Source organism: Amblyomma mixtum, chromosome 2, assembly GCF_055824585.1.
Source record: "Amblyomma mixtum isolate Tamu chromosome 2, ASM5582458v1, whole genome shotgun sequence".
NCBI lineage: Eukaryota > Metazoa > Arthropoda > Arachnida > Ixodida > Ixodidae > Amblyomma > Amblyomma mixtum.
This window is the reverse complement of record NC_143013.1, coordinates 114,581,802-114,596,651: the sequence shown is the minus strand read 5'-3', so window position 1 is coordinate 114,596,651 and position 14,850 is coordinate 114,581,802. Positions and strand designations below refer to the sequence as shown.

General features: G+C 47.7%; 1 protein-coding gene across 2 annotated transcripts in view; it reads right to left on the bottom strand.

Moving 5' to 3' along the window:
* Positions 1–14,850, bottom strand: part of LOC149360637 (complement factor B-like) — a 138,771-nt gene that overhangs the window by 29,491 nt on the left and 94,430 nt on the right. For both annotated transcript variants that reach the window (XM_089572420.1, XM_089572421.1), the window contains one exon: positions 10,397–10,529. In XM_089572420.1, the coding sequence (XP_089428546.1) occupies positions 10,397–10,529 (133 nt within the window). The remainder of the gene's footprint in view (positions 1–10,396; positions 10,530–14,850) is intronic.

The window sequence follows — 14,850 nt, the reverse complement described above, 5'->3', positions numbered from 1 at the left end:
CAGCTGTTCTCATTACACGCCTCGGAATATTTTCCCTAAACAGGCAAGGAATACCATTGGCGAGATCGTGTCTCCCTGCCTTGTGTCCCTGTCTCCCTTTCTCATTTAAAATTACCGCGTAATAGATGTCTTTTAGGAATTTTTTTAAATCAAAGATGGCGTTTGTTTTCAAATTACCGTCAAATTTCCCCAATTTTAGAATTTTTTGAGGCCTTGATGATTTGAAGCCTAATGAAAAAATCATGTGCTCCTTCTACGCAAGTGCAAGCGATTAGCGCTGCCACTGCTTTTCGCTACGTTGAACCACCGCGAGGGAAGCATACCGCTGGCGTAAATCGCACAGCGAGTGCCTGTCCTGTTGCTTTGAAGCGGCAAGGCAAATCACGTGCTTTTTTATGCCTTTCACAGGTATCTGTATTGAGCTCAAAAAGGCAATACGTCAAAGGTGGAAAGTTGGAAGATGTTGAATCAGACGTTTTGAGGAAAATTGTACTCATTCAAGATCAGAATTTTTTGCCTAACTGCGTTGCTTGAAATTTTGGCTAGTTGTTCTCGACTAGTTATGGGATTAGGCGGAATAAAAAAAAAAGTGGCTTGCTTCATGTAATAGCCAGCGACATGCGATTGGTGGCATAGTCTTAGCGTAGAATACGTAATTGGCGGAAGGTTAGAAAATGTTTAATGGGACGCTATGCGGAAAATTCTACCATTTTCAGATTGTAACTTTTTGCCTAACTTCGTTGCTGTCAAACTTGGCTCATTAACCTAGACTAATCATGCAAGAACTGTCTTGTCCCATGCAATAGCCAGCTACACGCAATTGGTCGGGCTGTCTTAGAGTCACTGTGCATAATTTTAAACCGCCGCAAAAGTAAGCTGGGCCACCTTGTAAATATCGCGCTTATACATGACGTACTACGTCCGCAACTATAGACGACGGTGGCGCGGCTGAAGCCTCTCAAGTCGAAATTACGCGCAAACATTAATGCTTCAGAAAGCACAAAATTGGACAGCCCTCCCCGTAGCTCAGGTGGTAGACCAGCGGACGCAAAATTTTCTAGGCCGTGGTTTCGGATCACACCGGTGACATGTGGTACGTTTTCTTCTCCTTTCTAATCAATTATTTTCCCACGACAATACAGTTACGCCAAGTATTTACCATTGATCAATGCCAGCATTCAAAAAACGTTGGAAGCATACCGCTATGTTCCTTCGGTTCGTTGACTTCATTCTTCTTATGTATGTCATAATGAGGCCCTAATGTCCATTCGCTTATATGCTCAACAGCTTAAGGAGCGCTAGGTTCTGACGTTATTGATGCGTTAGGTGGAAGCTTCTCACAAAGCTTCTGCCCGCCCCCCTCTCCGTTAGATCACGCCCTGCGTGGCACTCGGAGTAATACAGGACCTACTGCGTCCACCGCTTCGCACGAAGTCGGTGCTAGTGAACACGCAGAGGGCTAAGTTACACGCAACCATAAATAATTCCGAAAGCAGATTGGACAGCAGTTGCCAAAGCTCAGTTGGTAGAGCACCGGACGCACAATTTGGAGTTTGTGCGATCTTATCCGACCAGCGGCAAGAGATTGGGTTTCCATCTGCTTTCTTATTGATTATCTTCAAGCGACACAATAGTTATATCATTAATTCACCACTGATGAACATTCAATAAGTGAATAAGGCAGGGGAAACCCCAGAGAAAGACCAGTGCTCTTCTCGAAACATTTGCAGCTCTCTGTGGGTTTCGTCTGCCTTGTTCACATTTTTACTGTCAAGAACCATCCGCCTACCCTTTCTCTACCATGGACATTAGTGGACATCACAGTATACATCACAGTGGTTATGGTGCTCGGTTGCTGACCCGAAAGACACGGGTTCGATACCGGCCGTGGCGCTCGCATTTCGATAAAGGCCAAATGTTGGAGGCCCGATTACTGTGCGACGTCGGTGCACGTTAAAGAACCCCAGGTGGTCGAATTTAACTGAACCCTTCAAATACGTCGTCCCTCATAGCCTGAGTCGCCTTCGTAAGTTAAACACCACAAATTCGTAAAAAGAAAAAACAAACACCTTGTTCCTTCCTTTCCGTATAACTGTTGACTTTCTCCTTATGTATTTCATATCTAGCCCTTCATTTCCCCTTCCTTATCTGATCAATATATATATATATATATATATATATATATATATATATAGAAACTCCCTTTCACTTGGTGCAAGTGCAGATCTGCTGCCGTGGTGGCCCTTCGAGTCCGTACCCTTCCGATCTTCACCATGCCGGAAGATTGCGCACAGCCGCCGACCCTCCTGCCGCACAGCCGCCGACAGTCGTCTGCGCAGGAGCTTTGCGCCAGCGCGATCCCGCTGTCTTCAGCGCTACCGGAGACCATGACGTTGAGGACTGATTAGCCTCGTATTAGCGGGTCAGTACCCACAACAAATGGGACGATGCTATAAAACTGAACAACGTCATTTTCTATCTCACGGACGTTGCGAATCTGTGGTACCGCAACCACGAGGCGGACATCACATCCGCCTTCAAGCGGAATTTCGCCGACGTCTTAGGCAGGTCTGCGGTGCGCAAGCTACGCGCTGAGCAACGCCTGCGTGCTCCTGCTCCCCTTCCCGGTGAAAATTTCAGCAGTTATAATGAAGACGTGGTGGATCTGTGCAAGCGTGTGGATGTTTGGATGGCCGAGCGCGCCAAGATGGACCACATCCTGAAAGGCATTGACGACGGCGCCTTCCAGATGCCAAAAATCCAGCCACCGTTGTCGACGTCATAGCCCAATGCCATAGCTATGACGAACTCCGTAAGTGCCGTCTTCACACTCGCTCTCCACTCTCTCCCTCGGAGCTCTGGCCGCTTTGACATCTGACTCCGAACAGACGCGACTGCTACCCCAGATCCAGCAGTTAGTTCGCGAAGAAGTTTCTCTTCAGCTGCCTCTCGTCCACTCGAGTACTGCCGCTTCCTCTCCTCTTGTGCCTTCGGTACAGCGCGTCACCCGCGAACAAGAGGCCGAAGCTCTTCCTACTTTACCAGAAGTTTTTTCCGTACCTACTTTGACGTACGCCGGCGCCGCGGCCCATTATAGCCAGTCCACCCCTGTGGCGGCGCCCTTGACGTATGCCGCTGTGGATGCGCGGCCATGGCCTGCGGCGTTACAACCTCGTCAGCCTCTCCGGCGCCGGGCACCAGCCTCACCAGCGGCGCCGCTTTATCCTCCCCCTTCGCCACATTACAACCCATGGCGCGCACCGGACAATCGTCCTATAGGCTTTTCGTGCGGCGTCCCCGGACATGTCGCCCGCTTCTGTCGTCGCCGAATGGTCGCCCATACAGAGGTTGTGCCTTGTGCCTGCTCACCTTACCTGCATCGTTCTGTTCCACCTTCGGAAGCCTACGCCACCGACGAGCGTCCGTAACGACCCGTCGATCGCCGTCAACACGTCACCGTTCACTGTCACCTATGCGCCGTCGCCCTACATCTGCTGGCGAGGAAAAGTAAGGTCCGCAGTTCAAGAGGCAAGAACTGCGTGCTCTTCGAACAGTTCAAGACCTCATCTTTCTTCCGCGAACATTCCAGTGCTTTCTGTGGACGGTTTGCCTGTTTACGCGCTTGCCGACACGGATGCTCATGTGTTAGTGATTCATGAGAGACTGTGCCGTCGGTTACAGAAAGTGACGACGTCATTTTCTGGTTTGTCGCTTCGCACTGCTACCGAAGCGAGGATCGCACCTTTGGCCGCATGCACAGCGCGGGTCATCATTGCAGATATTTTGTACAGTGTCGAGTTCTTGGTCCTGCCGTCTTGTTCCCACGTCATGACGCTCGGGTGGGACTTCCTGTTAAAACATAAGCCATGATAGATTGCTCCTGCGCTGCGGTAGAATTTCCTGCATTGTGTGACGACCTGGCCGATGACCTGGATTTCCTGTGTCCGCAAAAGATCACCGTAACTGAAGACGTCGACGTCGCGGCGGAGGCTTCAGTGCTTGTATCCCTCTCGTGTCCTGCTACGCCCGCCACCCCCGTTTTATTTACGCTGACTTCTTCGTTTGCCTACCGCAAAAACCTGCCGCTGCCGTCCGCTGTTCTAGATGTTCACGGAAGTCTAACGAAGGTGCTTATCTACAATCCGTCTCCCTACCCGCTCAACCTGCTACGTAGCGAGTCTCCTGGTTCAATTCAACCTGCTCACCTTCTCTATGTCCCGGATGCCCCCGTGATCTCCCCCAGTTCCTCCTTCAACACTCTTCATCCCGTTTTGACACCTGATCCGTTGCCCGACGCCTTCTTCGAAGCCGCCATCGACGATGCTCTTCCTTCCGTCCATAGGACGCAGCTCTCCGCCATTCTACACACGTATCGCTCCGCTTTAGACGGCGCCCACACTCCTCTAAACCGGACTTCCACCGTCGTTCATCGCATTCAGACCGGCTCTCACCCGCCTTTTCGACAGAGGCCATATCATGTATCGGCTGGAGAGCGCCGCGTGATTAGCGAGCTAGTTCAGAACAAGCTTCACCATGATGTCATCAGTCCGTCTCACAGCCGGTGGTACTTGTCAAGAAGAAAGATAGTTCAATCTGATTTTGTGACGATTACAACAAAATTACGCACAAAGACAATTACCCTCTTCTCCGCATCGACGACGCTCTTGATAGCCTCCAAAACACTGAGTACTTTTCGTCCTTTGACCTACGTTCAGGCTACTTCCTTTAATGACATACGCGTACAACACAGCCACGCAGTCAACCACCGGCTTTACCCCTGTCTTCCTTCTGTATGGGCGTGAGCCGTCGTCCGCAATGGACACCATCATACCTTCTACTCCGGACGCCTGCGAGTGGACGCCCCTCTCCGAAGTCGCAAAGCATGCAGAGGAATGCCGCCAGTTGGCGCGCTCTTTTACCTCCGAATCCCAAGGCCGCCAAAAGCATCGCCACTATCAAATTTACCAGGCAACACATTATTCCGGTTGAATCTCTAGTTTAGCCCTAGGTTTCAGCCACATCACCAGGACTGTCGTCAAAATTTCGCACGGAATACCACGGGCCTTATCGCGTTGTCCAGCAAACGTCGGCGGTCAATTACATCGTGGAGCCGCTGAACCCCTGTTCGGACTTGCGCCATCGCTGCCGAGAAACCGTCCACGTCAGCCGCCTGAAGACATACTACGACCCGCTCCTCTTGCCCTCGCCATAAGTCGCCAGGGTGGCTCCTCTTCGTTCCCGGGGCAATTGTAGCGAACCACGACGGCCGCGCCTGATACCTCCTCGTTAGATCACTGACGAAGCGCCGACGAAGACGGAGCGCCGATGAAAGACGAAGTGCCTCCGCGCTGCTCCCGATCGAGTCGGGTGGACTGGCTGTCTAGTGTGCTGCCCGCCGTTCTGCTCGCCGTTTTGTGTCGCCCGCCGTGTACGCTTCCTTGTTCTACTTGGGCTGGAACCCCCTTTCAGTACATACAGGGTATCCCAGCTTGGACCAAGCTTTATAAAAAACTAAGCGTTCTTCACAACTTAAACCACGTGGATCTTGTTAGGGTTTATCTAAAGTTACAGCACCATTTTTTTCGCTCGTCCTATTTGAATAATTAGTCGAGATAAATAAATAAACTTTTTAAATATTGCTTGAAACGTTCAAGCGTCAATAAGAAAGTTGTGGAGCTCCACAAACACTGTCTAACCCAGGCACTTTCAACGAGATGGACTTAGCGTGGCCGTTTTAATTCGAGAAAAACGGAAGCCCGCAGAGTTTAAAAATACCACGTGACAGCGCGCTCCGTGCGCCCGGATGCGCCGCGATTACAGCGCTCTCATACGTGCTTTATAAAAAGCATCACTCGCTTCGCGCCTTTCGTGCTGCCCAAGACAGGGCTTCGCGTTGTGCTTGGTTCCAAGATAAGCGGCAGTGGGTTCGGGCGGCAATTGATAGAAAGTGCAGCTCCTATTTTTCAGCGTAATTGACACGACGTTATCAGGCTTGTTATATGCGTCTTTGCTTGTTGGGATTTGGCTCCAAAATTAGAACTCATGAGATTGTCATCGCTCCTCCGGATGCATTCTGCTAACGTCACAGCGCAATTAGCACCCAAGAAACGGGAGCCGCGCTTTCTTCCAACTGCCGCCCGTACCCACTGGCGCTTATCTTGAAACCAAGCACAACGCGAAGTCCGGTCTTGGGCAGCACGAAAGGCGCGAAGCGAGTGATGCTTTTTACAAAGCAAGGATGACAGCGCTTTAATCGCGGCGCATCCGGGAGCACGAAGCGCGCTGTCACGTGGTATCTTTTAAACTCCGCGGGCTTTCGTATTTCTCGAATAAAAACGGCCACGCTCAGTCTATCTCGTTGGAAGAGCCTGGGTTGGAAAATATTTGTGGAGCTCCACAACTTTCCTAGTGACGCCTCAACGATTGAAGCAATATTTAAAAAGGTAATTTTTTTCTCGAGTAATTATTCAAATAGGAAAAGCGGAAAAATGGTACTGTAACTTAAGACAAACCGTAACAACATCCATATGGTTTCAGTTGGGAGGAACGCTTACTTTTTTTACAAATCTTTGTCCAAGTTAGTTGGGACACCCTATATATATATATATAAGATAAAGTCACCAGAAATTGAAAAACATAACAGGATTGAATTAATGACGTTTCGGCTGGAGGACCAGCCTTTTTCGAGTGTATTACAGTATTCGAAACAAGCAGCTTTTATGGCATCCGCGAGGTGCAGGAAAAATCGTAAAGCACAAATGCAAACAATAGTGAGGGGGGGAGGGGGAGTTGAAATAAAAGAAAAAACACATCAGTTACAACTTGAAACCTCGATCCCCTAACATGGGTTCAGGTGTTCCGAAGGAGGGAACGGCTGAAAATAAAAGCGGTGGAAAGGAAAATTTCTTTCCCCGCGACCTCATGGCTTTCTTAGGAAGCCAAGGGACTGCCCCTCTAGGTGTGGGTCATTACCCCATGTCGGTGACAAACGCGAAGCGCTTGACAGCTGCACAGCGAGGAGACAACATTTCAGGAGAAATGAGTAGGAATGGGGATCAGCAGGAATGGCAAAAAAAAAACACTCTTTTGCAGAAGACTTTGCAAAATCGCACTCAGAGCAGGGTTCTGGCAGCTCATAACGCATTTCGGCGACAAGCGTGAAGCGCTTGGCAGCTGCACAGCGAGAAGGCAACATTTCAGGCGAAAGTAGTAGGCATGGGTGTCCCCAGGAATGTCAAATAAACACCTCCGAAAAAAAGAAAAAAGAAAAAAAAACGCTACCGCACAAGAATTTGAAAAATCCCACGCATAGAAGGGTTGTGGCAGCACAACACGATACAAAATAGGTCATTAGGAAAAAAACACATGTTTCTAATGAATCTTTACACAACCACTCAATACACAAAAAAAGAAGGAAAAGAAAGAGACAAGGCTAGCAACAAGCACAACACCAGAAATGAACTGCAGTCGGTCGCAAGTACAATGTACTGTAAGTGAAGTGGAACTGCAGGACTATTCAGTGTTAAAGAAATGTAACTTTTCACTGCGCGTGAGCGCGCGCAGTACAGAAATGCGTCACAAAGCAATACAATGCATGACAATAGAATTCAAAAAATAATTGAAAACGAAACTCCTTATTTGGGCTCACTTGCGCCCCCAAAAAACTGAATGACTCGGCCCCGACGTCGCACCAAGCATGCCCGGCGGTCGTCGAACATATTGGCCGCCGCTCTTGGCTGTGCTCAATTCGAAGCTGATAGCGAACTTTCGAGATAAAGCGTGCAATGTTGCTACGACATTCTGGAACAACGTCCAATCGGATCCGCCTGATTGCGATCACTCGAGATAAACTGTTCGCTTCTTGCATCACAAAGAAAGCGATAAAGCGGTGTGTCGGCAGCTTTGAAGAATGAACAAACAAACAAGCACTGTAAAGTTTCGCGACAATACTTTGCAAAATCTTTCAGAATACCTCCGCTTGCATTTGTTCCGGATGGGCAACTTTCTTACAATGCTTGGAATGCCCACTTGCGTTAGTAGGTTCTTCCCGTCAAGGTCTTCGAATTCGGTCACAGTAAAAGCAGCATTGTTATAAAATCCGGAATAAAATCACTCCTCAACGTTCTGCATAGCATCCAGCATCTTCTCATCGCACAGAGCAAGAACATGACGAAGACGAACGCGATTGGGGCCTTTCCCTTGCAGCCCTTGCACACATTTCTTAGACCTCTAAAACAAATGACTCATTAGGGTTTTGGATGCGACAGAACACTAACAGTAGTGCCTTTTTCTGGAGGCTACTCTCGTTAACATTTCCAGACAACATTTTAATGAGCCCCTAGTGGGATGAAAGCTTCGAGGTTCTCGTACCGCGTCCGTGGCTCGCCTAACATGTTAAAAACAACTCGCCTGTGCTTGCTGTCATTAGCGAAATTATTGAACTATTGTGTGTCTTCAAACTGGCCCAGCCTTTCTTCAGGCTTATAAAAGAGGTGACCAATCAATGTGGGTGTGGTTTAGGGTTGAAGGTGGATGACTGCTGTAGATGTCGCAAGACTGCTAAAGGTGGTGGCAGAGAAATTCATTGTTTGTCGTTTACGGTGAGTGAGGGCTCTCCAGGAACTCAAAGGAACAGTCCGCAAAAAGGGACACCCGCGCTCTGCACTTACACCAGATGTCGCGTGGGGATGACCGCAAGAGGTGATGAAAAGAGCGTGCACTAGCAGGCGGCCTGCCTTAGAGGGTGGAATTTTCCAAAGCAAGTTTGCAGCACCGAAAGCAAAGGCACACTCGGCGGACGTCGGGCTAGAAGCAGTGATGGAGGCAGGGGGGGGGGGGGGGGGGGGGGGGGGCTTGGATAAAGACAGAACATCAGAAAATCCTCTTTTTTTGTAGTTGTTCTCAAAGCATGGAAAGCTGAAAAAAATTGGGCGTTGTTTCCCAGCCTTACCTGGTATTCATAAGTGGGAGACCTCCACCCCTCTCGAATGTGTAAAGACATCACAAAACAACGACACCCCTTTAGGGGCCAGCGGCTGGCATATCCTGTGGATGTCAACCACACGGGGGCCAAGAGAGGTTTAGCTCGACCAGCACAAGCGCGCCCAGCCCTACGGAGACTCGCCAGCGGCTACCACCATTGAAGAACAAAAGGATGGGGTAGCTGAACAAAATGAAACTAGCAGCGACGGCAGGGGCAGAACTGGTGCCCCCTCGCCGCTACGCCTGGAGGGCAGGGCGTGGGTTTCAGTCGGCAGGCGACGTTATGGACTGCACTCTGACGAAGCCCACATCTGTGAATATCTTAGCAGATGTTATGAACGATTATTCTGGTCAAGAGTTGAAGTAGGATAGACGCTTGTGCAAGAGTATGTACACAAATGAATCGCATAGTATAAATGATTCAGTTCCAAAATAATTTGTCGTTTAAAGCGACACTGCGCTTTGTGTGTGTGTATTCGTGCCTTCTTTTGTCCCGTCGTCTTCGCGCAGTTCTGTTTCGCTCTAAACATTATGATTTCTTGTGTTTATAAGAAACCCTGAAATACTTTGCCACTACATACTGAGCTGCTGCCTTCTCGTGCAGTATATTACACTTCCCCTTAAAACCGACCTAGACAGACAGACAGACAGACAGACAGACAGACAGACAGACAGACAGACAGACAGACAGACAGACAGACAGACAGACAGACGGACGGACGGACGGACGGACGGACGGACGGACGGACGGACGGACGGACGGACGGACGGACGGACGGACAGACAGACAGACAGACAGACAGACAGACAGACAGACAGACAGACAGACAGACAGACAGACGGACGGACGGACGGACGGACAGACAGACAGACAGACAGACAGACAGACAGACAGACAGACAGACAGACAGACAGACAGACAGACGGACGGACGGACGGACGGACGGACGGACGGACGGACGGACGGACGGACGGACGGACGGACGGACGGAGAGACATGGGGGAAGTTAGATTATTTATGCGTGAGCGGTGTAGTTTTATGATAATACACTTGTGAGCTTAGGCGGTTGTCGTAACATATGGCGGTAAACATCATAGATGACCTCCAATCGGTCGGCCGTCATTTGCACCTCATTTCGCATACCACGCGTCTTAGTAGCGCATACAAAATAACTGTTGGTGTATTATCTATGGTTCAATTATTTCAAATTAAATCTTCCCCTTGTCCGCAGGATGACACTCTAATAATGTTTAGGTGGATTTGTTCGCACTTGGACAGTATTTTCGAACGTGGTGCCGTACTCGTTAGCGGAAATTATCGATCGACGTCCATTATTAAATGGTAATACGCGGAGGCGAAAGCCCATTATTTTTTCAGGTAGTTTTTTTCTGTGCACAGTCTGTAAGCGTTTACCTGCTAGCAACTTCAACTCGTCGGGTTTGTAGTTCCGCCGCTTGGCTGGTTCCTCCTCTGCTGTGTGCGTGCAGTGGGCAGCTGTCAAGACCCATTTCTTATCAATTATGGTCCCACCACAAGCAACCTGCAACTGAAGAAAAATATTACAGAGAGCTTTTAAATCCTCTTCATTAAAACCGGTACTGTGATAATCATGGATATATTTTCAGACTTCCGGTCTGCGCGAAAGAAACATACTAATTAGCGCAATACGAGAAAAACATATGTTTCTCCTTAATTCACTTCATCACAAGCGACGATTATTACGAACTCTAGACATTTCACTTTGCTCTGGAATCAACTATCCAGTGGGTAAAGAATTTAAGACCTTCGAAAGCTTCAATTTTACTCATTCCCGAGCAATTCATTTCAAACGCAAAGCGATTCCATTACCGTGATTATTCTGAAACTAAGAGGAATGCTCTGTGCAGTGTTGTGATGTCAAGGTATAAGCGCGCTTTTCGTGATGTGAGTTCCTCGAGAAGACTTAGAAATGGCGATTTCCATATGTTAATTGTTGTTTTTATGTGCAGGTATTAAGGTACCAATTGCACTCTCACAATATATTCTGAAAGTTACGTCAAGATCCGTGTGCGCGGTCCTAAGTGTTGCCGCATTTCAATAATTTCCGTACACAGTCCATAGGTCTGTAGTTTCCGAGGAAAAATTGCACCACCTGTCCGTGAGGAGAACGATTCCATTTTTAATGCTTATTTCTTTATTCAGAAGTACTCATTATGAAACCCAAAGGGACCAAAATTATGTGATGCACGGAATCCCGTATTCAGGTGGCCACCTCAAATCGTCCTTTCACACCTTGCGTAGATGACTTGGTTATCAAAGTGTATCCGGAAATGAAACTGCAATTAGACGCGAGAGAAATGTAATCATATGCTGCTGGTTGCCGAACTTAAATGGGAACGTTAAATAGATCGATGTACAGAAAATTGCATACACGCTCTAGGAGCGAGCTCCGAAGTATATTTTCATGCTTGAGCATGAGATCTTCAGGTGATTGGTCAAACTCTAGACAGGATTTCGGCACCTTCTGGCGCCATTAAACCGTGTTCGAATGGCATCCACTTGAAACAAAATCCACCGAAGGTGTCGCACTGGCGGGCTTATCGTTAGGCTCAATAACTACCTCAGGCCTGCGTAATGTCCATTCCTCAAATACAATTTTCATTTTCTTCATTACGGCCCATTTTTCTTTTTCTTCTTTCACTGTCACTTCCTCTACAAACGGATGACGGGTGCCCACCGAGATATGCGAGAGAGTTACTGCGTAATTTCCTTTCCTCAAATAAAATTTTCGTTTTCTTTATTACGACCCACATTTATTTTTCTTCTTTCACTGTCACTTCCTCTACAAACGGATGGCGGGTGTCCACCGAGATATGCGAGAGAGTTACTGCGTAATTTCTTTTTCTCAAATATAATTTTCATTTTCTTCATTACGGCCCATCTTTCTTTTTCTTCTTTCACTCCCACTTCCTCACTTCCTCTAAAAGCGAATGAAAGGTGTCCACCAAGATATGCCAGGGAGTTAGTGCGTATTTCCTTTCCTCAAATACATCTTCATTTTCTTCAGTACAACCTCTCTTTATCTTTCTTCTTTCACTTCCACTTCCTCCCTTCGTGTACGATGCGGTTCCCGTGTGCACCGAGATGACAAAGAATTACTGCGCCATTTCCTTCCCTTAAAAAGCGTTGCGTTCAAAGTGCAAGGCACCGCGCCGCACTGGACTTCCTGGCAGAGCTACAACAAGCTGTCGCGTATCACTCCTAAAGGGGAAGCTTAAGCATTATTTATTAGCAGTTGATTAGTATTTATTCATGAATCAAAGTGGCGCAGAAAACGCTTACACATCTACGCACTTTAGACTGTAAATTATTTATATATGGCTTTGCCAACGCCACCCTGAAGGTCACGGTCATAGAAACCGGTGAACCGGTTCGAATTCATGAATTTGTGCTTTCGCACTGAAATTGTTGCGCGCACGTTTATTCCTCTTAGACTAGTATATAAAAATATGGAGAAAATCGATATAAATGTCGACAGACATTTTCTAGCGCACGCACTGGATAGATTTCGCACTCGTACGATGACTATGATTGTTCCCCTGACTGCAGCTACAACCGCCAGTTCTGAAAGCCGGCAAGCCTCTCCGAGATTGTTGCCGCCGGTGACGTGGCCTGAAGAACGCTGCCCGTTTCGACGATTTATGTGGACTGGAAGGGTTGTTTTGCCTGCCTGCTCCTCTAAAAGGGATTGGGGTATGTATTAGTCTGCAGTTAGTTGTCTCCAGGCAACCGACTGGAGACAACTGCAGACTATTACTCCAATCTCAGTTTACTCAGCAAAATCTATCCTACCACATATGGCAACAAATACCCGCTATGCGGTGAACACCCAACGCTTTACCACGTTACATGGGCCTGTCAGAAAATGCAGGCAGCACCGATAAACAACACGCCAACACCGGAGCATTGGGAGGCTGCGCTGTCCAGCTCGAAGCCTGAAGAGCAGCTCAAGCTGATCGACAGGGCTCGCAAGACTGCAAAGGCCGCTGGGGCCCTGGACTGAGGGCTCACCTACGCTTCGCGAAAGAACCCTTGTAGTACAATAAAGTTTTTCATTCATTCATTCATTCATTCATTCATTCATTCATTCATTCATTCATTCATTCATTCATTCATTCATTCATCCTCTAAAAAGCATGTCATTTGCCGCTATTTAGTCCAAATTTGTTAGGTCACCGTACTCATGGAAACTGCGTTTTCTAAATTCGCAAACTGATATAGATAGTACTTATTATGGTCTACCCCCATCTTAATATATGAGGAGACAAACAGTAAGAATTAAAAACCTAAATATTTTATATTAGGCCATCACCCTACTAAATAGCACGCTCCTGGTGTGTCATTGCATGTGGATGCAATGACAGACCTTGACACATCCGATATCCCGCCACCTTCCCCTCTTCCCTCAGATCCGTTCCTGTCCCATGTTTTCGAGAAACAGGCTTTGCGTCAGCGAACATGCGCTCTGATTCCTCCGTGTTCGTACCCTCTCCCCCGGAGTCTCAATCAGGAGGAGGAGGTATCTCTGCGCCGGATTCTGGCAGGAGCGGCTCTGACTCCTTCTGTGCGTCATCGGTGGCGTGACAAACGTTTCCAAGTGACTGACAAGTGTCCCCATTGTGGTGCTGCGCCCGACCAGTGTGACGAAAAACACTTGCTGTGGACTTGCCCGTCTACAGCTTCCGTGAGACGACGCTTCCTAAGAAAGGTTGGCCTGCGATGGGACGTTGCAGACGACTATTGCAAGTGGACTCAAGATAATCGCTTTATCGCGAACTTTTGCCGCTTTTTAAGCGAGGCTTGTTTGCACTCCTTTTTATAACTTTCTTTCCCTTTTTCATTATGCCTAATGGCAAACAGCACGAATAAAAAAAAACAGCACGCCTTAGCTGCCTTCTGGTGCGCTACAACGCTGACAATGCCTTCGCGAGAAAAGGCGTTATTCTTAATTGAAAAATGTAATTAATAAAAATGCAGATCATTATAGATGAAACGCGCGCTTTATTATGTTTGGTTATATCCCGCGCATTTCTCCCTCTCCTCACTGAGAGTGCAAACGTAATCTGTTGCAGTATAATGTTTACAAAAGCCACCCTAGTCCTTGGTTGATGGATCCGAAGGTTGATCTGATTGTATAGCGATTACATTAGTAAACACCTTGTCCCCTTTACATCCCTTTTGCTATGTATAACGGTAATTAGCAGTCATCCAAGATTCCCGCACCCTTTAGATTAAGAGGCATTGCGTACACATTGTGGCCAACTGTTGATGCACTATGTCCCGCCGTCCTCTAAGAGACCTGCAGTTCCCTGTCCCTCAGCAACTCCACTGCATTCGCGAATATCGTCCTGATTATTGTCGCTACTGTCGACATCTATGAAGATTTGTTCGGCTACCGCAACTATCTCTTTGTTATTGGTTATGACACTGCACGCCTTATATCTTTGGGCATACAGCCTTTGTCAAAAGTTTGGAGCCCAAGCGGTTCACTTCTGAGCCACAGCGTGAGGTTCACAATGTATCTTTAGCGTTCCAGGTTTCCTGAAGGTTTCCTGGTCCCGCCTCCTCCAGTAGTTAGAACTTCCACGAATGCAACGCAAGCCCCACTACAAGGCTTAGAAGCAAATCCTCTGGGCTCTAAACTTTTGACAAAGACTGTACATCTAATATTACCTACATATAGTTTACTTTTAACAGCTTTTAGGCCGCCTCCTATCTGAAGCGCACGCAGTACTCTCTGCATATTATACTTACTTATACCTGATACCTTAAGCTTATTCATTAACTTTGAAACACTAACAGTTATATGGTATTGATGTGATTAGAGG